This window comes from Arvicanthis niloticus, chromosome 5, assembly GCF_011762505.2.
Source record: "Arvicanthis niloticus isolate mArvNil1 chromosome 5, mArvNil1.pat.X, whole genome shotgun sequence".
In the NCBI taxonomy this organism is placed as follows: domain Eukaryota; kingdom Metazoa; phylum Chordata; class Mammalia; order Rodentia; family Muridae; genus Arvicanthis; species Arvicanthis niloticus.
Window position 1 is genome coordinate 6576167 of NC_047662.1, and position 23577 is coordinate 6599743.

Genomic DNA, 23577 nt, shown 5'->3' on the forward strand with positions numbered 1-23577 from the left:
TCCGCGCCGGCTACAAAGCGGCGAAGGTCACGGCGCGAGCAGGAGCGCGCGGGCCGCCGGGAGTCCCTTTTACGGCCCGCGCCCCTAGCCCACCGATTCCGCCCGGAAGCCATGGAGGGAGTGAGCGCGCTGCTGGCCAGCTGCCCCACCGCCGGCCTGGCGGGCGGCCTGGGGGTCACGGCGTGCGCTGCCGCCGGCGTGGTGCTCTACCGGATTGCGCGGAGGTGAGTGCGCGCCCCGCTGCACGCGGCCCGGGCCGCCGCCCCGCCCCCGCGAGGCTACGACGGGGTCCCACGGGCGGACCGGCCTCCACCTTTACCCTCACCCCCTAAAAACCTCGTCGGGGAGCAGCCTCCGACCGTGGCTGGGGGAGGGGGCTGCTGCTTACTCCTCCCTTCGAGGCCTGCGCTCCTGGCTGTACTGCCCCGCTGGGCCTCTGCAGCCCATCCGTTAGAGTGATTAGAGCTGGCACTCGATGGTCTGCATGCGATAGGAATAACATTGCTCACGTAAGCTTCCACCCGGAGAAGCCTCAGAGCTGAGTACTTAGAAGAGGCACGTGTGAACCTTGGGCAGGAGCCTGCACTCCACACGTTTAGGGATCTTGTCCACTCAGAGGTGTACGCTGTACTCCTTGGACACATGTCTGGGATGGGCTTTGGGACCAATAATACTCTGCTCTACCATGGCTCAGAGATCACGCAGACCTCATTACTACTCAAAGCTAGCCTTGGATATTCTCCTCCGTGGTCAAACCCCAAAATGGAATAGTTTCTTCGGCAGGATGAAGGAATAGCTCGCCTGATGACATTTCCTGAGGATAGGAACATATACGCATTTATAGGAGCCTCTACGGGATGTCAGGGATGTGCAGAGCTCAGGATTTGCCCGTAGTGGACAACGGGCTGTGGTTTGAACTCCTGGCAAGCTGGATGATGGGTCGCCTTCCTTAACCCCGCTTTTTTCCTGAAGGAGAGGGCAGGCAAAAATTGTTAGAGGTAGGTGAGACACAGGGGGCGTCCAAGGATGAGTGGATATTAGCTGTGTCTGAAGGAAGGGACCACATCCCAGGGGGGCCGAGAGGGCCTGACTCTAGGGATCTCAACCCAAGCTTCCTGTCTTGTTTCTACCCAGTTTTTGGAAGAGGGGCCACTTAAGATCACCTAAAAGCAGCCTCTCTTTACCTGGACCTAGGGGAGCCTGGGCAGTCTGTTCATGTGCCAAGCAGAGCTTGTCCCAAAGCCCAGGTGCCTCCTGGATGCCACTGCCCCTGCCAGCTCAGGATAGGGCATGTGTCCAGAAGAGCAGAGTGGAACTGGTTGTGGCCAGGACTGGATCACGGCCTGTCACCCCTTCCTGTCCTGCCGACAAGGGCCTTGCCTCCACTAGAGACAGGAATCTGAGGCCTTGGCAAGGTGTGTGTGGGACATACATTTTTGTAGGAGCAGGCAGAAATCCCTTCGTGCCTTTTTCATACTGACACCAGGCTGTCAAGGTACCATGTTTGGATCACTGCTGCTGATTGGTCAGGGCACTGCACCTCATGTGCCTATGTCTTTATGAGGAGGTCTGGGTTTCATCTGGAGGTGAATTGGCCACTCACGGTTCTGAAGCAAGCCTCAGTTAGCAAGAGGCTGCAGCTCTGGCAGGTAGGAATCAGCTGTGGAGAATGTGAGTCGAATATGTCAGAGGAGAGTCTACAGGGACTTGGTGTGGAAGGCCTCTAGTGGACTGGGTGTTTTCAAGTTAAACACAGAGATAGCAGGGGGCCAAACTGTGGCCCGGGGGAGCCATGCAAAGAAAATGTCCCTGCTCAGGTCAGCCCTTCCTCAGTTTTAAAACTGGTCACAGTGGTTGCAGGGAAGTCGTCTAGAACCAAGTCCAGCCACCCTGATACCTTACCCATGGAGTTTTCTTGTTCCAGTTACTGTGGATATGGGAGCAGCTGCCATGCCTGTACAGGTGGCATACATGCAGCACCTGTCATTCAGGAGAGCTCCAGTGAGGCAGGTCCATTTCTCAGCTGGGAAACAAAGCTGGAGGAGCCCGGCCTCACCCATACTGCCAATACCAGCCAGAGCGGCTTCCCTGGACCTGCGGTCCTGGGGTGGAGGCTCACATCCCTCTCCCTGTGCATCCACTACTCTTCACGCTGATGCTCGTGTGTGCTGTGTCCCTTTGCACAGTGCACTTTGGGTTTGCCCCTGGGAGCTCAGTTTAGCACCCATCAGGGTTCTGCTTGCCCAGCTCGCAGCATCTGTGTTTATTGAGATCATGGTTTCTGCGTCTGATGAGGATACCGATGGATAGCCTCGGGTGTATCACAGAGCCTGCCCTAGCACTCAGAGGCCCTCTGGTACTCACTTCTGTGTCTAAGCTTGCTCCACGCTCCCTGTTCTGAGCTGGTACTCACTCCTGTGTCTAAGCTTGCTCCACGCTCCCTGTTCTGAGCCGGTACTCACTCCTGTGTCTAAGCTTGCTCCACGCTCCCTGTTCTGAGCTGGTACTCACTCCTGTGTCTAAGCTTGCTCCACACTCCCTGTTCTGAGCCGGTACTCACTTCTGTGTCTAAGCTTGCTCCATGCTCCCTGTTCTGAGCTGGTACTCACTTCTGTGTCTAAGCTTGCTCCATGCTCCCTGTTCTGAGCTGCCTACTCCAGCTGAGTGGCTACTTTCTGTGTGCATTTTAGTTGACACTCGCCTGCCTTCCGCCCTGCTGCTGAAGGCGCCTGTTTCTGCGTGTCAGCATATGCCCTACATGTTGGTGGCCAGTCCTGTGGCATCTGTTCCCCGCCACTCTGTGAATTGTGGTTCCTGTGTCACAGTCAAATGTTGCATTTTGCTCAGATGTCATCTCTGAAATCCTTGCATGGTTCTTGATAGACTGTGATGCATCTGTCCAGGGCTGCTCTGTCCCCTGAGGGGTCAGGGGTGGGTTCTCTGCTGTTGTGTGTAACATTGCTACTGTGAGATTAGGCTTTAGATGAGATCTCCTTGGCCCAGGCTCTGCAGAGTTGCATTCAGCCTGCTGCTACAGTTGAAGCCCAGGGTGTACCTCCTTGAACTCTTCCTCTTAGATGAGGTCACACTTGGAAGAGCAGAGACAGAGCATCCTGTGAAGCTGAGCTTTCCCTGAACCCTGAGGGAACTAAGCCTGGTTCTCACAGGCAGAGTTTGTCAGGCTCCTTAGGAAGAGATTGGCACATTGGTCCCCCACAGACTCAGAGCACCCCACGAACTAAGCCCATCCAGTGTCGCCTATGTGACATAACATGGGCCCTGATTGGTTCCTGGGCCAAAGAACTTGCAGTAATCACCTATGCTGAGGTGTGGGGCAGGAGTTTTACTTTTCCTAAATGGACTAGGCTGATGGAGAAAACATCAACAGAGGTACATGTTCGTGTTTTCCTGCTCTGTGTGTTCCGATCCCATGGAGGGGGCACCTGCCATACAGTTGCTCCTGGCCCCTTCAAAGGATCCATCTCCCATGGCTCCCTTAGGTTCTCTTTGGCATCCCAAGAGTAGAACATAACAATGACCTCCAGTTGGAGAGATAGCTTCCTGGTCCCTCATCCACCCATGGTAATGAATATGACCTAGGCTTGGTCATTGACCAAGATGCTGGCCTCTGCCGAGTCACTGTCCTCTCTTTTGTTAAAGCGACATGCTATCTAATCACCTCCACTATAGCCCCCGAGTGTGATTTGTCATAGAGTTGGGATTGTTAGCTTGAGGGAGAAAATTGGCCCAAGGCGTTTGCCAGGGAAACTTCGAGGACTTTCCTTTAAACAACTGGCTGAGTTCTGAGGCCAGGACTGCCCAGTCTGCCCTGGGACAGTGTTGGAACTATGAAGTGGCTACTGGGACTATCTGCATGTTCACCCACCCTTTGGTACATGGTACAGCAGCTGATTGGTACTAGAAGATCTGAGACTCTGGCCAGCTGCCTTGTTGCTCCTGCCCACGGACCCTTTGGGGCTGTCTGTGAAGGAGGTAGCTTGTAGTGTAGGGATCCTACCTGGCCAAGGCAGACAATTGTTGCTCTGCCCATAAAGCATCCACCCCTGGCAGAGATTATTAGCCTCTGGTCTCAGGGGAGGATGAATTCCCCACCTTCCACTTCCAGACAAGGCTTTTTCCTGAGGCCAGGAGCCATTTCCCTAGCAACGGAGCTGGAGACCCAGAGTGGAAATGATGGCTTCCTGGGTGGGCTGGGCTCCCTGGCAGACTTGTCACTCCAGAGCAACAGCTCTTGCTTGCTTGTCTTTGGTCTCCAAGCAATCCCAGAAGTTGACTTTTCTCATCAAATGGAACCAAGGCTAAGGAGCCCCAGGGTCAGGTGGGTGCTTTGCCTCAGACTCTGGCAGATGAGAGTGCACACTGCTTGCACACTAGCTCTGAGGCATGCCTTGTGCATAATTACAAAGAGGCCTATAAAAGATGTACAAATTACCACAAAGTAAGTGTTTAATTACCCAGGAATGCAAACACTCAGGCACCCCAACAGAGCACATTCCTAGTCCTTCAGCCAGTCTCCTGTGTCCCTTTCCATTTGGGACCGGTGAAGCTGTCAAGTACCAGGTACTAGCAAAGACTGAGCAACCCATTTGAAAAATGAGGGATTGAAATGAATGTTATAGAAGGTAGAGAGACCGTAGAGACCAAGGCATAGGGTGCCCTGTCTAGGGTGCAATCTTAAGGGTTTGCCTGAGAGCCCTGTGCTGCTGTTACTGTTTTTAAACAGTGTGAGTGTGTATATAATTGCAGGTGCCGTGGAGGCCTGTGGCATCAGATCCCCTGGTGCTGGAGTTACAAGCAGTTGTGAGCCACCGGGTGTGGGTGCTAGGATCCAAACTAGGGTCCTCTACAGAATAGTGAGTGCTTTAACTTCAAGCCATCTCTCCACCCTTCCTGTCGTTTTGAGGGTTAGACCTGAACTCAGGCAGAAGAAAGTGTGAGGCTGGGCTGCTAGAGCACATGTCCCAGTCACTGTCGTGTGTTGACGTGGACGAGGCCAGGACACTGTTCAGTACTTCCCAAGAGCAAGCCCCTGTGAGGAAGATGTTATTACCCCAGCTGACAGGACACCCTTCTTCACCTGCCTACACTCCGCGGAGTAGAGCGGATGGGCAGGCAGGCAGGCCGGCCATGCAGGCTGAGCCAGGAGCTAGAACTCACCTCCACAGTTGTCTTCCCTTCTGGCCTCCTGACTAGATGGCCTTTTCCATTACAAAGCCCCTCGTGTCTTGTCATTGAATCTGTGTGACATGCAGAAGCAGCAGGCACTGTTCTGGTCCACTTTCCAGGCCTGGCTTACAGGCTGAGTTTAAGAAATGAGCCAGACCCTCCTGAGCACATCCAAAAGCTCCCCAGCCAGACCCTCTCTTTTAGGATGCAAAGGCCAGAGTAATGCTTTCTAAGGAGAAGGGCCATCTGTGTGTGGTGGCTCACTCTACCTAGATCTGGGCAGTGCCCGTGAACTAGACATGGCCTCTGAGTGAGGACAGGGCAGAAAGGCAAGGTCAGGACACCAGGGCTCCCAGCTGCTGCCCTTCACCCATTTGTTTCTAGATTCCTGGACTGGGTCTGCTGGGCAGTTGCTGTCTGTGTGCCCTCTGCTTCACAGATCCCCAGTGTCTGGGCCAGGCTTATCCTGAAGGCCCCACCTGTTGTGTGTCCAACAACCCATTGTGGGCCTGCCCCCGCCCCCACCTTACCTAAAAGGCTGGGCCCTGGCTGAGCAGCTGTGACCTATCCCTGCCCCTGTCAACAGTCCCCACCCCTTGGCCTCCTCGGTTCACTCTCTGAGGATTTCCCTTAGGTCTTACAGCTCTCTGAAACACGATTTCTGCACCTAGGAGTAGACCGCATGGGAGAAGAAGGCTCATCTCTTTTGGCCCAGTGGTTAGCTAGCCCTAACCTTGTGCTGCCCCCCTCTCTGCCCTGCAATGTCTGAACCCCAGAACAGAAGGGGCTGGCGGCCCTGGGTTTCCAGGGGGACGCTTTGGAGCCTACCTAGCTGGTGAGTCTCCAGCTGCCTCCTGCAAAGTACTTTGTCGGTTAAGGTTCTCCTGGGAGAGCATAGTGTCTAGGAATCCCTTCTCCCTGTGTGTCCTGTGGCTGGGCCTTCATTTCTACCTCGGGTGCCACATCCTACTCTTGAAATGTGGCCTCCATGTCATAGATGCTGAAGTCTTCAGACTAACGTTGTTGTTGGTCCACAGGGTGAAGCCGACACACACGATAGTCAACTGCTGGTTCTGCAACCATGATACACTGGTGCCCTACGGGAACCGCAACTGTTGGGACTGTCCCCACTGCGAGCAGTACAATGGCTTTCAAGAGGTATGGGCTGTCGGTGGGTGGCCAGTGCTAAGGCCGCTGCTGAGCTGGCCTGAGCTCACACTCCACACCACTGTTCTAACCATGGTCCTGGCTCTGTGTCTCCCTTTGAGGAGGAAGAGCAGGTGCAGGGAACCGTGGCCACTTGTCCTGTCTCACCACAGCAGGGTAAGATTGGGGTTAGAGTCAAGAGCAGGGCAGGTCTGAGGCCCAGGCATGCAGATTCAGTATTGAGGTTTGTAGGTGGTTTGTTCTCTGTCACAGCCTTGATTGCATCCACCATAGACATTGTGTGAGTGTCTGAGTGTGTGGCTTTCACTGACACTTAGTGACAGACGGCCTACCCAGAGGCCCAGCTTGCAGCCTGAGTCTCAGTGTGTACTCCTAAGGGGCAAAGCCAGGGTGAGGGATGTGGGCACAGGGCACCCCAGAGCCTGCCCTGAGGTACGTGCTGGGTAGCTTCTCGGCACCTCGATTTTTGGGGTTCCGTGTTAGTCAACATCAGAAAGAATGCTGCTGCTCTTTCGTGTAAAGAAAGGCAGAGTAGGCTTGTCTGAATCTGGAACATCCTTGAGTGGGCCCACTGACCAGGACCTCTACCCCCCAGAATGGAGACTACAACAAGCCGATCCCGGCACAGTACATGGAGCACCTGAACCATGTGGTGAGCAGTGTGCCCAGTCCCCGTGACCCTGCACAGCCGCAGCAGTGGGTGAGCAGCCAGGTCCTGCTGTGCCGAAGGTGCAGCCACCACCAGACCACCAAGATCAAGCAGCTGGCTGCTTTCACACCTCGTGAGGAGGTGAGCATGCATGGCTGGGTGGAGCCAAACTGTTCGCCTCCTGCTACCTCACACTCCAGGGTGTGTGGCTTCCTTCACAGATGGGGCTGATTGTGTTATCACTGATCTTGTGACCACTGGGAGAACACCATAGAAACCAGAGCCTGCCAGGCCCAAGAGGGCTTTGTCCCTGAGAAGAGGGAGGTGGAGGCCTTGGGCTCCAACTGCAGCCTTCGTGGGCAGCCTCCTGGTCTCATTCATTAGTCAGTCCTGTTTCGCTTGGTGTCCTGGGAGGAAGAGAGACAGATCCTACCTGAGGCCCAAAGATGCCTAGAAAAGATAAGGGACCAGGAATGAGCCAGGAGGCCAAGAGGGAGAGCCACCAAGATGGCTTAGGGGGCAAAGATACTTACTGCCAAGCTTGATTATGTGAGTTTCATTCCTGGGGTGCCCCCAAAGAGAACAAGCTCCCCTGCTTACCCTCTGGCCTCCCATTTTCATGCTCACATTGATACACTAAATAAATGAATAAATGTGGTTCTTAAAGGGTTTTTACAAAGAGGCCATGAGGGAAAGCTTGATGCCGGCTGACTTTCCTGTTTATCCCAACAAGAGATTGCACCAGCCACTGCCACTGATGGTGCGCTTGCTGGCTGTGGCCTTGCTCTATCTCTGAGGGAGCAGGGGATGGGACTCCTATCCTGGGCTACTGTGAAACTAAAGAATCGGTTGTTCTCTGGTGTGTGTTAGACCTCTTTGATTGTCCTTCTGTTAGAATCTAGAGAATGTCAGCTCAGTGTCCCTACTTGAGCAGGCTGTGAGCCACAGAATGTCATTAATGTCCTGTGACATGGCCTCCTCTCCCCCTAGCCCTCACTCCTGTGAGCTCACAGAACCATTAGCACAGGTAGGGCCGGGTCTGAACCCATTTCCTAGCTGTAATCCAGGCCTTCTGCCCACACCTACAGGGCCGGTATGATGAGGAGATTGAGGTGTACCGACACCACTTGGAGCAGATGTACAAGCTGTGCCGCCCGTGCCAGGCAGCTGTTGAATACTACATCAAACACCAGAACCGCCAGCTGCGTGCCCTGCTTCTCAGCCACCAGTTCCGGCGGCGGGAGGCTGACCAGGCCCATGGGCAGGTCTGAGGCTGTGGGACATTTGGGTGTTGGGTGTGTGGGGGAAGATGGTCTGGGAGCTGGGCCCTAGTGACTGGGTCACAGTGCCTCGTGCCAAGACTCCTTTCCTGGGAAACAGCTGCCTGGTGGTCCCCTGCTGTCGTTAGCTGGACGTAGTCTTCCTAAGGGTGTCTAGGATCATGGTGTGGCTGTCCCGTACCTCACCTGGTCTGAGGGTGCCTTGCTGATCCTTCCACTTTCCAGACACCCTTGTATTTGTTCCTCATGGTATGGCAGCCTGAGCACTGTGGCTCCTGGTCACAGCTGTAGGAACCAAGGGTGAGGCTGAGATACCTGCAAGGGCCCATAGGCACGATCGCCAGCAGTGCCAGGGGTCATAGGAACATGTGGCTGAAATTAACTCTGGTTTTCTTATAGTGTGTAAGCAAATAGTCTAGGTTTCTAAACAATAATAAATGAGTAAATAGGACTATAGCATAGCAGTAGGAAGCTTGCCCGCATGCAAAAGATAAGTCAGAGTAGCAAGTGGGCTGAGAGAGAGTCAAGGAAGCTTCTCCACCCTGTGTCAGATGTGGCCTGCTTCTGCCAGCTCTGCCATCTCCATTCTGTAGCTGGCCGCTGACCAGCAGGCCATACTACCCCTGTCCCTACTACCCTGTGTCTGCTCAAAAGAACAGGTGGCCCCTGTCCTCAGACCTTTGATTCTTTTTTTTTTTTCCCTGAGACAGGGTTTCTCTGTGTAGTCCTGGCTGTCCTGGAACTCACTCTATAGACCAGGCTGGCCTCTGCCTCCCAAGTGCTGGGATTAAAGACCTTTGATTCTTTGATTCTTATTCTAGTTTCTTGGTTTTTAATCTGAATAACTTACTGACGACAACAACAACAAAAAACATTTAGTTGAACCTTTTCCAGAGTTGTCATTTTACTGGCATCCTAGCCAAGTGTAATAGGAGTTTCTGATGAACCCTTGACAAATGATTGAAAGATCTAGAAGCAGGAAGTCCCAGTATGTAGAAGTGTTTCTCTAGAAGAGACAGCAGAGCCCCTCCCACAGAGACCTGTCCTAGTGAGACCATGGCCTAGGGTGAGGCCGTGGTCCCTGAGCATCAGAGCAAGCGTGTGCAAACAGGACTGGTCAGCATCCACATGGTGGGCTTGCTGTCGCTGCTTTCTGGCTTCTCACTGACCCATCTCTCCCTCCCCCAGAGCTTCAGTTCCGCGGCAGCGAAGGCCCCGTTCCAGGTCATCCTGCTCCGTGCCCTGGCCTTCCTGGCCTGTGCCTTCTTGTTGTCCACTACGCTGTATGGACCCAGCGAACCCTTCACCCCAGGGGCTGCCTTGCCCCCGGCCCTACCTCCTGGGAACAACAGTTCTGCCTCAGACAACACCACTTCTCAGGCAGAGGGCTGGCAGCAGCTGCTGGGCCTGTTGCCTGAGCATGCCACAGAGAAGCTACATGAGGCCTGGGCCTTTGGGCAGAGCCACCAGACTGGCATTGTGGCAGTGGGCCTGCTCACCTGCCTGCTGGCCATGCTGCTGGCTGGCCGTATCAGGTGTGTTTTGGGGCCTTGGGACTGGGTGGCCAGAAATCTACACAAGGCATTGCTGCCTCCTTGGTGGTCCCCTACTCTGGGCTGAACTCTAGACAAGCCTGTCCCAAGTTCTCCAGGGACCAGGAGGACAACACAGAAGTACAGATGACAGTGACACTGAGCCAGTCGCCACTGGCCTTTACTCCTGGGCCCAGTCACCTGATACATTTGTAAAATCAGAGTAACAGAAGGATGTGGAAGCTCAAGTAAAGGCAGGTTCCCACCTTAGTTCCCAGTCTAGGCGACAGGCATAGGCGAACCGCCCTGCTTAGTGCCGGGCAGCCTACAAGTTGTGGGATGGACTCAGACCCTCTGCTGGCCTCGCCAGCCTCTCTCCTCTGAGCCAGGCCCGATTGAGATGGGGTGGCACAGGAAATGACAGGGAGGCTCTGCACTGTCTTCTGGGCACACGCTCACCTTGATCTTCCCCGCAGGCTCCGACGGATCGATGCCTTCTCCACCTGCCTTTGGGCCCTGCTGCTGGGGCTGCACCTAGCAGAGCATTATCTACAGGCTGCCTCACCCGGCTGGCTAGACACACTCAAGTTCAGCACCACGTCCCTCTGCTGCTTGGTGGGCTTCACCGCAGCTGTGGCTACAAGGAAAGCGACAGGCCCACGGAGGTTCCGTCCCCGAAGGTCAGAGAAACAGCAGTGACTGCGGGGGGAGGACAGGTGACGGATGGGCCCCACCCCCTGAAGCAGGCAACCCTGTCTTGTCTTAGCCATCCCACTCCCACCCCTTAGCAGAGCCTTGATTTCATACAATAATTACCTCCTCCACTGCCCCTTTTATTTACCAGCACCACCAAGCCCCCCACCCCAGACTCGGTGCTCCCCAGGTGCCCTGTACTTGGTCACCACTGCCACCGCCTCTCTGGCCTAAGACCCAGTCATAGCCCCAGTGACCTAACATGGGCAGCTCCATGACCTGTTTGTGACCCATGGCTTCCTGCTAGCTCCAGACACTCAGTCTTCATCGCTTCTCCCTGGCTGTGAACCCACAGGCAAGGGTGTAGATTGCCGCTGTACCCTTGTCGTTTGCTTGACGCTGGCCAGTTGACAAGCTGTGGCCTCTCAGCATAGTGAGCTAGGACTAGAGCAGAGGGCCCTCTCATCCCCTGGTCCTCCTGGTCCCTCCTTCCCTGCTTTAAGACCTTCCTTCCTGAGACTCATGGTCCCTTGGGGTCCTTCCCTGGAGTAGCGAAGACAGTTCTTGGGTCCAGCCTGTCCTTGGCTGTGTCTGCAAGGCAGGCCCCTTGGGTGGGCAGTGGAAATCCCTGCACTTCCTGTGGTCTGCCAGGTAGAAGGAGAATAGATCATCCTAGATCAGTAGCTGCTCTGCACGAACAGGACCCAACAGACCATTGGTGACATCAGGTCATTGTCCCTTGTACCTCTCCAGTGTCGGTAGCTTCCTTGGAATAATTTGTGGAGGGTGCCAAGGCTTCTACCCTCAGTTTCTCTGGGGGCAACTACCAGCCCCCTATGGTCTCAGCCTCACCCTCCTCACAGGCTCAGCTTCCTGAGATGCTACCCCAAAAGTTGACCCAGATCAGGCCCCTACTAGCTGATGAGTTTTAGACAAACCCCTATTGTCTTTCAGCTGTGGCTAGCCATCTGGAGTGGGAGGTGGGTCCTTCTCTAGGGCCCTGGGGTGCTGGCCTCAGTGGATTTGAGGACCTCGTGAGGTGACAAACTGGCAGTGAAGGGCATGGCCATGGGAAGAAGTCATTGTCTAAGGCTCCATCTGGTCCATAGGCTACACCCACCTGGCATGCTGCCCTCTGGTGGCTCCTGATTGACTTACACTCCTGCTACTTGTCTGCTAACTTAAGTCCCACTAAATGTGGGCTCTTTCACCTCTGCACCAAGCCCAGGGCGGGCAAGGGCAGATTACACATGATTGAGTGTCACATCAGACATGGCCATCTGCTGCTGGGTCTTTGTGCGGTGGTTCTGTCTGTCCTTGGAAACGCATAGGGAGCTTGAGAGGCAGCCAGGCCCCACTGTGGTAGAGCGGTTTGAGGGTCCTTCTAGCCTCTGTCCTCTGACCTCCGTTATCAGAAGCAACCCAGTATCACTCAGCTTCCATGTGTGGTGACCTGGAAGTGTCAGAAGACCAGGCATTGCTTCTGGAATTGCAGGGCTTAGCTCGATCTGGGGAAGGGTGTGGAAGGCCCCCTCTGAGGTGTAGGTGAGGCCATGGTTGATGTGGGCTAGTTGCTGCTGAACTTGGAGGGGGAGAGGCAGCTGTCTGAGAGGACAGCTGTCTCTTTCCTCCAAGGAACTGGCCCACAGAAAAAAGATATAACAGGCAGTGGGGGCTGTTGTCTGGGCGTCCTCTCATGTGTATTGTGGATCTCAAAGAAGCTGACAATATGGTGTTAATTTCTGCATTCTTGGCATTAGATAGAAGCAGGGGTGGGGGGGTACGTGCATGTGTGTATGTATGTGTGTGTGTGTTTAAATTATTTATGATATACAGAGTTAACTCTGGACAGCCAGAACCCCTGCTGAACACGTCGCCCTGCCTACTGGTGGAAGTAGAAGGCGTGGGGGAACAGGATCCTGGCCTTTTAAAGCGTTTGTGTTACTTTTAACATTAATAGTCTTTTAAAGTTTTGTTAGTTGGAGAAAGCATGTTCTGGTGTCGCTGGCAGAAGCTGAGGAGATGCAGGCACCGTGGGTTGTGCCTTGTTGACTGGGAACAACCACCAGGCTGTCCCTGGTCAGAGTAGGGTCATCCCAGGTACATATATGTGGTATCCCTGAAAAATGAAGGAGAGAAATCATACTCACCTCTGGGTCTGGGGTCCCCACGCAGGGCCTGGCAGACTCCAGTAATTCTTGCCCTGGAGCAGTACAACCCTCCATCCTCAGGCCAGCCCGTCCATCCTGCTGTGTCCTCTGTCTGCACCCAGTACAAGCCTGTGTCATGTAGTAGATTGTGATTAATTGTCCAGCGACCCTAACCACTGTAACCACGATTGGCTATAGATGCCATGTTTTGAATGCTGTGTTTTCAATAAATGCCTCCTGGGTCCTGCTCATTCCAGTTGGCACCAGGTACCGCGTCTTTTTTTCTTTTATGTTCAGAAGGGCTTCTGTGCCGAGGTGGGAGGTGGGTTGGTTTGCAGTACTGCATTTGGGGTTGGGAGCAGGTTGGGGAGCTGGTGATGAAAAGGAGTGCTTACGGGCCCAGCCGCTCATCTGTCCTGCTGCCCAGTGCTTGTGTGGATAAGCTGGGGTTGAGCAGCTCCACTCTGGCTGGCACGCTGAGGAGGAAGGCTTGAGGCTCCCCCAGGGTTGGATGGGTGAGCTTCAGCCTGTTGGTCCTCTTCACAGTACTCCAGGGGACAGGAGACTCGTGGGGTTGGGTTTGAGCATGCAGATATTCTGGGACCACTCACTAAAGAAGCGTTGGACCCTTTACAGAAGAGGCTGCCTCAGGAACTGCCCAGGGCCGAGCACAGCTGAGCCTCTGCCAAGCTTCCCTACCTTTGGGGTTCACTCCTCTGCTTCTGCTGCTCTGTGTCATAGCAAGTGAGAGACAGACCTCCAGAGCCGTCTCTCACAGTAAACCCAGCAACACTTCCTGTGCTTAGTGGCTAGGACTCCGAGGCTTAACCACGGCCAGGGCTCCAAGGATAAGCAGAGCTGGAGAGAATGGGGATATACTAGCAAAGCCCGGCCCAGCTTTAGGTGCTGACCTAAGGGACCAGGAGAATGGAATCCCTGCCTGACTAGGACCTCTCCGTGCACTGCATACCCCGTTGCTTGCTGGTCCTTGGGGGCTGCCTATTCTGGGGTCACCCTTGGCTCCTGGGTATGACAGGCATGGACACAGGAGGCCTAGTGTAGCATCCTGTGCTGCCACCTGCTGGAAGGACTTGGCCATGCCTTTGCACCTCTGAGGCTGACTGACACTTGCTGCAACTTCACCAATCAATTCTCAGCAGCACCCAGTGTCTTCCCACAAAGGTTCATACACAGTCAAGCATGTGGTACCCAGGTTCCAGCCTCACCTCTGCTGGCCCTAAAGTGCCTGGACATGTCCCCCCTGGAACATTCATTGAGGTCCAGCGAGACTCAGTTGTAATCCCGAAATGAAGAGATAAAACAGCACACTTTTTTAGGAGGTGGGGGCTAGAAATCAAACCTAGACACACCTGATATACAGACACGCATGCACGCACACACGCGCAACTGACAGTCTACCCCTGAGATAAACCCTGTTCCACAAACAATCAACTTCTTTGCTTAAGACAGGGACAGCATTCCTCCTCAGTCTTTAATCAAGGAGTAGGGCTTCTAACAGCCCCCAAAAGGCAGCTCTGGGAGCAAAGTTAGGGTGCATCCAAGAATGCCCCTCTGCAGTTTTGCTGTGCCCTGATTTCCTATGTCCTCCAGACACTGAGCTGGAAGTTCTGGTGGCTTCAAGGTCCTTTGCAAGAGACTGGGAAGGTCCTCTGGTTCTCTGGACATTCGCCATCTGGCTACATACACCTCTCTTATAAATTGAAAGATGGGAAAAAGAGGTGTTGCAGAGCCTGGCTAGCAGTAGCCCCCCACGCCCTCGGCCAGGATAGCATGAGTTCATTAGCCCTGCTCACCATGGGCCCTGCCCTGCCAGCCCGTTCGTCGGCACATTGTCTGCTGGGCTCGTTTGTCCCTTGGGACCGAGGTAAGGCTAGATACCGGAAGCTCCTTTCAGGTGGCAGACTAATGTATTAACTGCCTCTGTCCCTCTCCCCTCTGTAAATGGGTGCCTTAATCAGAAGCATGGTTGACATTCTGGCCTGTGGCCATCAGGTTCTGTTGTGTGATTTGTACTGTTCTCAAGTTAAAGAGACACTGTCACCTTCTGTCTTCCGGACAACTTGGTGGTTGTTTTGGGTCTTCTCTAAGTTTGAGTTTGGCATGTACAGTGTAAGCATTTTCTGGGGATCCAAGGCCTGGCTGCCTCCCCCTGTGCTGCAGGAGGCAGGCTCACGAGGCACAGCCCCATGGAGATCCAGCAGCATCTTCTAAAGTTCCAGTCCAGTTGGGGATCATCCAGAGTGTCTCTGAGCCCAACTGCTCCATTGGGAACTTGTAGGCAAAGAATGGGAGGTGGCCAGAAAGAAGAACCCCAGGTCTGCTGAGCCTAGCGCAGGGCCTGGTCTGGGGATAGGAATGTTTGCTTCAGGGCCAAGGGTGGATTGGCATGAAGCTGGCCAGGGTAACAGTGTCGCTTTACTGAGACTCATGGTAGAGGTAGATTGCGGTGAGCCTGAGGGGTTGGAGGGGGCATGCAGGGTGGGGTGAGTCATGCTGGAATCTCCCAGCCACCGCTCCTAATAAGTGGACAGTTGCCTCTTTGCTTTAACTAACGCACGCCTCCTCTGGGACCCTGACTCAGGCCCACCTCATACCCTGGGAGGGGCCGGGCCCCATTGTGCAGAGGCTATCTCCAGAACCTTCCTGACTCACTCTCCTCTTCTTTGTGTCCCACGGACCCTTGCAGGTACTTCTCAGGAGACTCTACCAGCCTTTTCCCTTCCAGCCCCAGCCTGGCTGTGCCCTACCCAAGCGTCACAGCCTCGCCGGCATCCCTGTTCGTCCCCACCCCACCCGGCTTCCTGCCTCTCACCAAGCAGCATCTGTTCCGATCTCCCCGCCGGGTCTCCCCCTCCTCACTGCCAGGCCGCCTCAGTCGGGCCCTCTCACTGGGAACCATACCTTCTCTGACCCGGACAGGTAAGATCTTCCTTGAAGCACTGATGACAGATTCAAGCTGGCGACAGCCAGGCTGGGATCCTGTGAGGAGGAGATGGGACAGGACCAAAGAGATAGTTTGAACTGTAGCTGAGATGGCCAGGGCCAAGCTATTCCAGTGTGAGCCCACTCAGCAACCACAGTGACCGGTCACATTCTCTTGTTTGCCTACCCAAAACATGGGTTTGTGGGAGAATGTTCCTCGTGTGTGGTTGTGCTGTTTGCAGTAATGGACTTAAAGGGCTCAGAAGAGGACTAGAGATGTAGCTCAATTGATAGGATGCTTGCCCAGCATTCCCAAGGTCCTGGGTTCGATCCCCAGTACTACATAACTGAGGCATGGTCGTATGCATCTGTAAATCCAGCACTCTGAAGGCAGAGCGATAGGAGGATCAGAGGTTCAAGGTCCTCTTCAGCTACATAGCAGTCTGATGCCAGCTTGGGCCATGTGACACCACTCCCAGCCCCACCCCCAAAAGGGCTGTATCTGTTGGGTCTCAGTGAATGAGGTTTACCATTTTCTACCCTGTTTAAAGATTTATTTATTTTATGTATTGAGTACACCATCGCTGTCCTCAGACACACCAGAAGAGGGCATCGGATCCCATCACAGATGGTTGTGAGCCACCACGTGGTTCTGGGAATTGAACTCAGGACCTCTGGAAGAGTAGTCAGTGCTCTTAACCATTGAGCCATCTCTTCAGCCCCGTTTCTTTCTTATTTTGCTTTTTTTCCAACACATTTTTGCTGATTCTTTAGGGATTTCACATCACGCGTACCCCATCACACTCACTGCCCAGTCAAGCCTCTAACTCTTGTCACCTGCCTCAAAAAATTAAAAATTAAAAAAATTGTATTTAAAAAATAGGAAGAAAAACAAACAAGTTAGGTTTGTGTTATCTATGTACTCCCTGGAGCCCGGTCAAACCACTGGCCTGCGTATTTCCCTCCCACACACCGCCGGAAGCCGTCAGCCCGTCAAACCACTGGCCTGCGTATTTCCCTCCCACACACCGCCGGAAGCCGTCAGCCATGGAGACACTCCAGCATCCCCATCACCTGTTTAAGCATCCCTCCGACCGCTTTCTGTTTGGACTGTTACTCTTTTGGGAAGGCAGGGGAGAAGGGTTGTCACAGATGCCTTCCATGTCCCCCTTTCTCACCTGTGTGTCTGCAGGCATCGGTGCCATGGCCAAAGTAGCTGCCTTGCTTGTTACAGGCGCAGCGGCTTGGTAGGGTTGGTTTGGGAAGGGGACTGTTTTGTTTCCTTTTGTTTTGTTTCAAGACAGGGTTTCTCTGTGTAGCCCTGCCTGTCCTGGAACTCACTCTGTAGACCAAGCTGGCCTCGAACTCAGAGATCCACCTGCCTCTCACTTCCTGTTTCTTTACTGGAAAATGTGGGCCCGAAGAACAAAGGTTTTGTTTAGGTCAGTTTCATTTGTTGATTGCTTGCTCCTTGTGGAGCCTGAAGGGACCAAGGCCTGGCCCTGTATGGGGGCCTCTGTCTTGCCCCTCACCTTCCTAGTAGACCCCAGAGTTCAAGGCCACCCAGGCTACCTAGTCAGTTCAAGACCAGTGTTGGCTACATTGTTACAGATAGGTGGGTAGGTAGACAGACAGACACACACACACACAGAAACATATATCCATACTTATATATACATACATATATAGATACGTACACAGATACATAGACAGACAGACAATAAAAGGATTGGTAGAACAGTGACTCAGCGGTAAAGAACGCACATTGTGCTCAGAGAATCCTGATTCTGTCCCCAGCTCCCATGATCTGCAGTTTACCACCTCCTGTTGCCCCAGCTTCAGGGTGAGAGGCGGGACTTGCTCTGTGCAAGAAGCCGTTCCTGGTCCCCTAGTCCGGGCTCTGCCTACCACTCACCAGACTGCCAGTGGACTTCTCCCCTCTGCTGCTCTTGGGGTATAAAATGGGGACACGCACGCCAACTATGACAAGCTGTGCTCCGTGGTATTCCTTTCCCTGTCTATGTCAGGACAGTCATGTACACTATCTGGGGCTGTGAGGATTCACTCTATGCAGGACACTAAAGAATCAGCCTTAGCAGGGCAGTGGTGGCGCACGCCCTTAATCCCAGCACTTGGGAGGCAGAGGCAGGCGGATTTCTGAGTTCAAGGCCAGCCTCGTCTACAGAGTGAGTTCCAGGACAGCCAGGGCTACACAGAGAAACCCTGTCTCAAAAAAAAAAAAAAAAAAAAAAAAGAATCAACCTTTAAGTCACCTGATTGCTAGCACCTTCTTCTCACCAGGGTACAAAAAGAGGCCTTGGGTTCAGATTGGGTGTACAGCTCAACGGTAGAGCACTTACCTGGGGTACACAGCCCTGGGTTCTCCTCAGCATCTGACATAACAGTGACAACAGAATAACGCATCTGTGTCTGGGACTGCTGAGAGCAGACAGGACTAGTTGGCCAGTCACAGTGGACTCCTCGGCGAAGTGTCTGCTTGTCTTAATTAGGGACAGCTGGGAAGTTTGTGTCCCATGTGTCTCTGCAGCCCCAGGCTGGCAGTTGACTCCTCCCCAGGTCTCAGGACATACTGACTGAGAGCAGCAGGGTTGACAGATTTTGTCTCAAGCCCCTTGGGAAAGGAAGGTAGCAGTCCCAGTGACAGTTAGGGACAGCAGGTCTCTCTGTACATTCAGATCACAGCCATCTATCTGTATTTTTAACTCCAGTTCCAGGCGGTCTGTCACCCACTTCTGGCCTCTGGGGGTACTGCACTCAGAGTGCACATACATACCTGCATGCAAGCTAGACACTCATACCTAAAATTAAAGTGGCACATTGTGTGGAGAGAAGGCAGACAGTGAGGTGGAGATCTTGATACCACTGCTGACTTCCTGTAACCCACTGGAGGCTTCAGTGTCTTTACTGGCAAAGTGGGAATGCCCCGTGTGTCCCGGATAGCAGTACCTGTTTTCATGAAAGTATTGAAGTTAGCTGTGGCAGGGATGTGGGGACAGAGGGTGCTGGCTCGTCACCCTTAGGTCTGCGTTGTATTTCTCTTTCTGCACAGACTCAGGATACCTATTCAGCGGGAGCCGCCCACCGTCTAGGGTGTCTCCAGCCAGGGAGGTTTCTCTTTCAGGTAAGGAGACAGAGCTGGCAGTGGGGACTGGAAAACGGTTTCCAGGCAACCCTGAGGCCAAAGGCATCTGTATAATGTTAACTGTGAGTATAGGGGCAATGGGCCTGTGTTCAAACCCCAGCTCATGGCAAGAGACAACATGGTGTGTCTAGGCTTTCTCTGATGTGAGGTAGAGGACCATTGGAGGTCAGACAGTATCATGCTGTGTCCACGGATAGAGCCAGACGCCGCCTGCAGCCCTGGCTCATTAGGCCGGCTGACCTCAGAGCAGATAGGAGTCTGCTCCTGCCAGAGCCCACCTCTCAGCCCAGGAGATGTAAGGGGATATCCCCACCCTCACCCCCTGCTCAGTTCCTGGTGGGGCCTGGTCCTTCTTCCCTCAGGTTCCTGCTTGGTTTTCCACTCTCCCCAGCCTACAGCTTACCTTCCTTCATGAGTTGAGGGAAAGCACCAGGTCTCAGTGGTGGATGGCAGCTGTCAGTATCCAGTGCAGGTGCCGGTGTGCCTACTGCTGTCGCCATTGTTGTGTCCTCTCTCTCTCTCTCTCTCTCTCTCGCTCTCTGTCTCTCTCTCGCTGTCTCTCTCTCTCTCTGCAGATTATTTCTCTCTGCTGTCCGGAAGCTTCCCTTCTTCTCCTCTCCCTTCCCCAGCACCTTCCGTGGCCAGCTCCGGGGCCTCCAGCTCTGGCTCCTTGCGCCACCGCAGACCCCTCATCAGCCCTGCACGGCTCAACCTGAAAGGACAGAAACTGCTGCTCTTCTCATCCCCTGGGGAAGCACCAAATACCCCCAGCAGCTCAGAAGAACACTCACCACCCAATGGAAGCCTCTTCATCGAGTCTCCCCAGCTCCCGCAGAGGAATCGCACTCGGGACACAAAGCACACCATGGGTATGTGTGGGCCTGAAGTACATACAGTAGGTACTGCCATGGAGCTCTGGGTATGTGTGGGCCTGAAGCACACACAGTGGGTACTGCCATGGAGCTCTGGGTATGTGTGGGCCTGAAGCACACACAGTGGGTACTGCTATGGAGCTCTGGGTATGTGTGGGCCTGAAGCACACACAATGGGTACTGCCATGGAGCTCTCAGCCGATCTTGGAAGTCATCTGATACTATCATGGGAAGTACTCTTCACTAGACTACCCAGTGTGGCTCTGGTAAATAGCTTTAACCTTTCCTTTTGTAATCGACTCTCAGGGCTTCGTTTCCTGGGACCCTGGAAAGCCTGTTGTGCATTGTCAGCCTGTCCCTATCAGGGATGCTCTCATTTTGCTCACACCCTTATACACTGACAAGCATTTTTAAAAGGCAGCTGGACTCTTGTTAACTCAGACTTTGACATGGGCTGAGTGGTGCTCAGAGGAAAGGCCAGGTAGGCAATCCATATCCCTGGAGCCTCAAGCCTCACTGCCCAGGGCACTTGCTGGTACCACTGTTCACTTGCTGCCCTGACCCTCTGCCACTCAAAGGAGGTGAGCAGTTTGAGACCTCCGAGGACCTTGTCCAGGGTCTGGAGCAGAGCTGCCAGGGATGCCCTTGGGGTTGAGCTTCAGCACAGAGGGATGCTCACTCTTCTTCCACAGATAGGAGGTCGGTGCTGGCCAGAGACAGCGCCCGCAGCAGCCACTCCATCAAGAAAGAGGACGAGTCGTCCCAATCCTCCACCTGTGTCGTAGATACCACCACCAAAGGGTGCTCAGAGGAGACCACTTCCTGGAAAGGTCTGTGACTCAGGGTGGGAGAGCCCATCCCAAGCCCCCTTCAGGGGACAATGATAAAGCCCCATACCTGTGACAGTTCTTCTGGTCCATCTACTCAGCTGCCCTAGCCCCATGTCAGATGTTCATTAGCCATGGGTAGCCCAGGGCCCCTGTGCTTAAAACAGACACTGAGGACATCTAGGTTGGCCCCACTCAGGAGAATCTGAGCCTGCTGGGGTACGGGCCCGAACCCTCAAATGCTTCATGGTTTGGCCAGAGTTCTACTAGCACCTGGGCTGACCCTGGCTCCTTTCTTTTTTATTTTTAGTGTTTGGTTTTTCGAGACAGGGTTTCTCTGTGTAGCCCTGGCTGTCCTGGAACTCACTCTGTAGACCAGGCTGGCCTCGAACTCAGAAATCCACCTGCCTCTGCCTCCCAAGTGCTGGGATTAAAGGCGTGCACCACCACTGCCCGGCATCAGTGAGGTTTCCTAACTGGGGATCTCAGTGCCTCCTTGAGCCAGGTCTGGACTGTGTCTTGGTGACTTTGATGAAAAGACCTAGGGCCTCATTCTGCCTCTGCTCATGTTTTTAAGCAAGGTCTCCTGTAGCCAGGCTGGCCTCAAACTCAAAGCTGAGAATGCCTTTGACCTCCTTATGTCCCGCCTCTGCTGGGATTAAAGGCTGATTAACCGTCATCCTGCTTCTTAGTGAACTTTTTCGTCTCTAAGATTCCTTTGTGACATTGATATCTTGGTACCCTGTTGTTGCTGGTGCAGGCAGACACAGGTTGCCTGACCTAGGGTCCGTGTGGTCACATAGGCTCTGAAAAGGTAGGCCTTCAGAGCAGTGGTCCTCCATATAGAAAGAGCTCTCCTGGAGAGAAGACTGGGTGTGGCCTGGCCTGCTGGGGTAGAAGTTTGCCCTGGGGTAGGTCCTGTCTGACGACCACGCTGCCTCTGACTTGTGTCCTGCTTATAGCTCGTGTCGGTCCCTCCCTGGTCCGGGGCCTCCTGGCTGTGAGTTTGGCTGTCAATGCACTCTTCACCTCGGCCTACCTGTACCAGAGCCTGCGCTGACCACCGAGTGCCCTTCCAGAGGACAGTGCCAGGTGCATGCTGCTTCTGCCACTGGCGCTGAGATCCTTCCCTGAGGGGCTCTGTCTCCGCCTTGACCTCCTGGGTCGAGTCCCTGACCTCAGGATACCTGCTGTCCACCCAACAGACTGCAAACATCAACTGTGTTTGGTGCTGACACTCTGACCCCGAAGCCAGGGATCTTTGCCCGGCTTGCCCGGCCCCAGGGACACTAGTGCTCCTGTAGCTGTGACAGGCCAGCCAGGCTGCCTGTGTCTCACTGCTGCCTCTGAGCCACCAGAGGTCTGCTGCAGAGCCCCACCAAGAACCAAGATGAAGAACGCCCCTAAGAGAAGCACGTGGAGCCTGGATCCCGTCATCCTCACACCTGCCCTCTCTAGAGAGCAAGGCTCCCTGAGGCAGGCAGCTGGCCACCCCTCGCCCATGACCGTAGGCTCCAGGCAGGGCTGGGCAGGTGGGGATCCTGGGACTCAATGTTAAGCTCCTGTTCTCCGTCTCCCTGATGCCTGCCTTGCACAGCTATTTGTGACTTTCCCAGCAGGTAGCTCTGTTACACTGAGAACACCAGAGCCCCCTTGTGCACTTGTCCACGCCTCTCTCTCACACATCCAGAGTCCCTGCCTGGCCCACCAGTTGCTCTTGAGCTGCACAGTTCAGAGAAGACGGGACCTTCCTTAGACCCAGTCCCTTCCTCCTGAGCCTACTGTCCTCTCCTCCATCCTGCCCCATCTGTGTGCCCCTTGACCTGTGACTCCAGGCCACCTGCGTTGGTGCCATGCCCAACCACTGCCCGCTGAGGACGCTGCAGTCTTGCTGGTGGGGCACATTCTGTCCCATGAGGGAGGAGGAGGAGGAAAGTTGGTCTGACACTGGCCATTTCAATATTGTGGGGTCACATGTGCCTATGGGGATCAGGCCTTGGCCCTGTGTGTGTGTGTGTGTGTGTGTGTGTGTGTGTGTGTGTGTGTGTGTGCGCGCGCGCGCATGCGCACGCGAGCGTGCCGCCCCCGCCCCCCTGCGCGAGCGTGCGCGCATGTCTTTGTATTATACCCCTTGGGATTCGTTGTGGGGGAGGGGCATGGGGAAAGGAAGGGTCTTCACTGTCATTCAGGGATAGAGTTTAACTTTATTTTTTTACACATCTTTTGCCAGGTGAGGCGTGTGCTTTGAAGCAGATGCCTCGGCCCTCCCTGCAGGGAGGCAGTCTCTTAGCTTGGGTGCTCTCAGTACTTCTATTTAACTTTAGGGAAGAAGCCCTGACCTTACCTCTACACTCCTGTCCAGGGAGCTCTTGCTACTATCCTGGGGTGTCTCACACCAGTCAGGGGTCAGGACCCCGTGAGTCCAGCTGCCACAAAGGCTCCAGCTTGGAGGTGGCACCTCTTTGGTCTACATTTGTACAATGGATGCATCAAGTTTTTATATTTTATTTCCTGCCTGAAACCAAATTGTCTCAGCATCCCTGTCTCCAGCCCAAGGAAACAGCTGGGGAGAAGCCGCAGCCCCTCCCAGCAGGGCAGCCTGGCCAGCCAGCACCCTGCGCACCCAGGACGGGCTCTTATGTTTTGATTCATATACAAACATGATGTTATTTTTCTTTACAAAAGCAAAAAAATAAAAACCGTACCAACCTTTGACTTCTATCAGGCTTTGTTGTCTTTGTTTGCTGGGCTAGCCCTGCGGGGGGGGGGGGGGGGAATAACACCCATTCAAGGGGTGGGAGAGCTGGGTGAGGGTGTCCAGAGGATCGCAGAGCCTGACTCTTGAAGGAGTGAGCTGATGGGCGTGTTGTCCTGCTTTACATCCTGGGGGCCTGATGACCAGGAAACTGATAGACTGTGCCAACCTGACATGGTGTCACCTCAGCCTCCCCTGCTGCAGACTGGAGAGATGGTGCGGTGTCCTTTCGGTTGCAGTGATAAAGCACCCTGACTGAAAGCAGCAGAGGACAAGAAAGCGGTTCCTTCTTTCTCTTACTGTTTCAGGTCACAGTGAATCATTGAGGGGTATCAAGACCAGAGCTTGAAGACAGAACT

At 54.2% G+C, this 23577-nt stretch overlaps 1 protein-coding gene across 5 annotated transcripts; it reads left to right on the forward strand.

The window, feature by feature from the left end:
* Tmem201 (transmembrane protein 201) lies at positions 1-23184 on the forward strand. 5 transcript variants are annotated; one of them, XM_034502452.2, is made up of 11 exons: positions 1-224; positions 6225-6345; positions 6950-7144; positions 8092-8268; positions 9472-9818; positions 10292-10495; positions 15366-15598; positions 18672-18743; positions 19340-19633; positions 20329-20466; positions 21426-23184. In XM_034502452.2, exons 1-11 carry the CDS (start codon positions 112-114, stop codon positions 21521-21523), a joined length of 1992 nt encoding a protein of 663 aa, XP_034358343.1. In that variant the 5' UTR covers positions 1-111; the 3' UTR covers positions 21524-23184. The 5 variants fall into 5 exon arrangements, with proteins under 5 accessions (XP_034358343.1, XP_034358344.1, XP_076789830.1 ...); XM_034502453.2 differs by having other exon boundaries at positions 19394-19633; XM_076933715.1 differs by lacking the exon at positions 18672-18743 and having other exon boundaries at positions 19394-19633.
* The last annotated feature ends 393 nt before the right edge of the window (positions 23185-23577 follow it).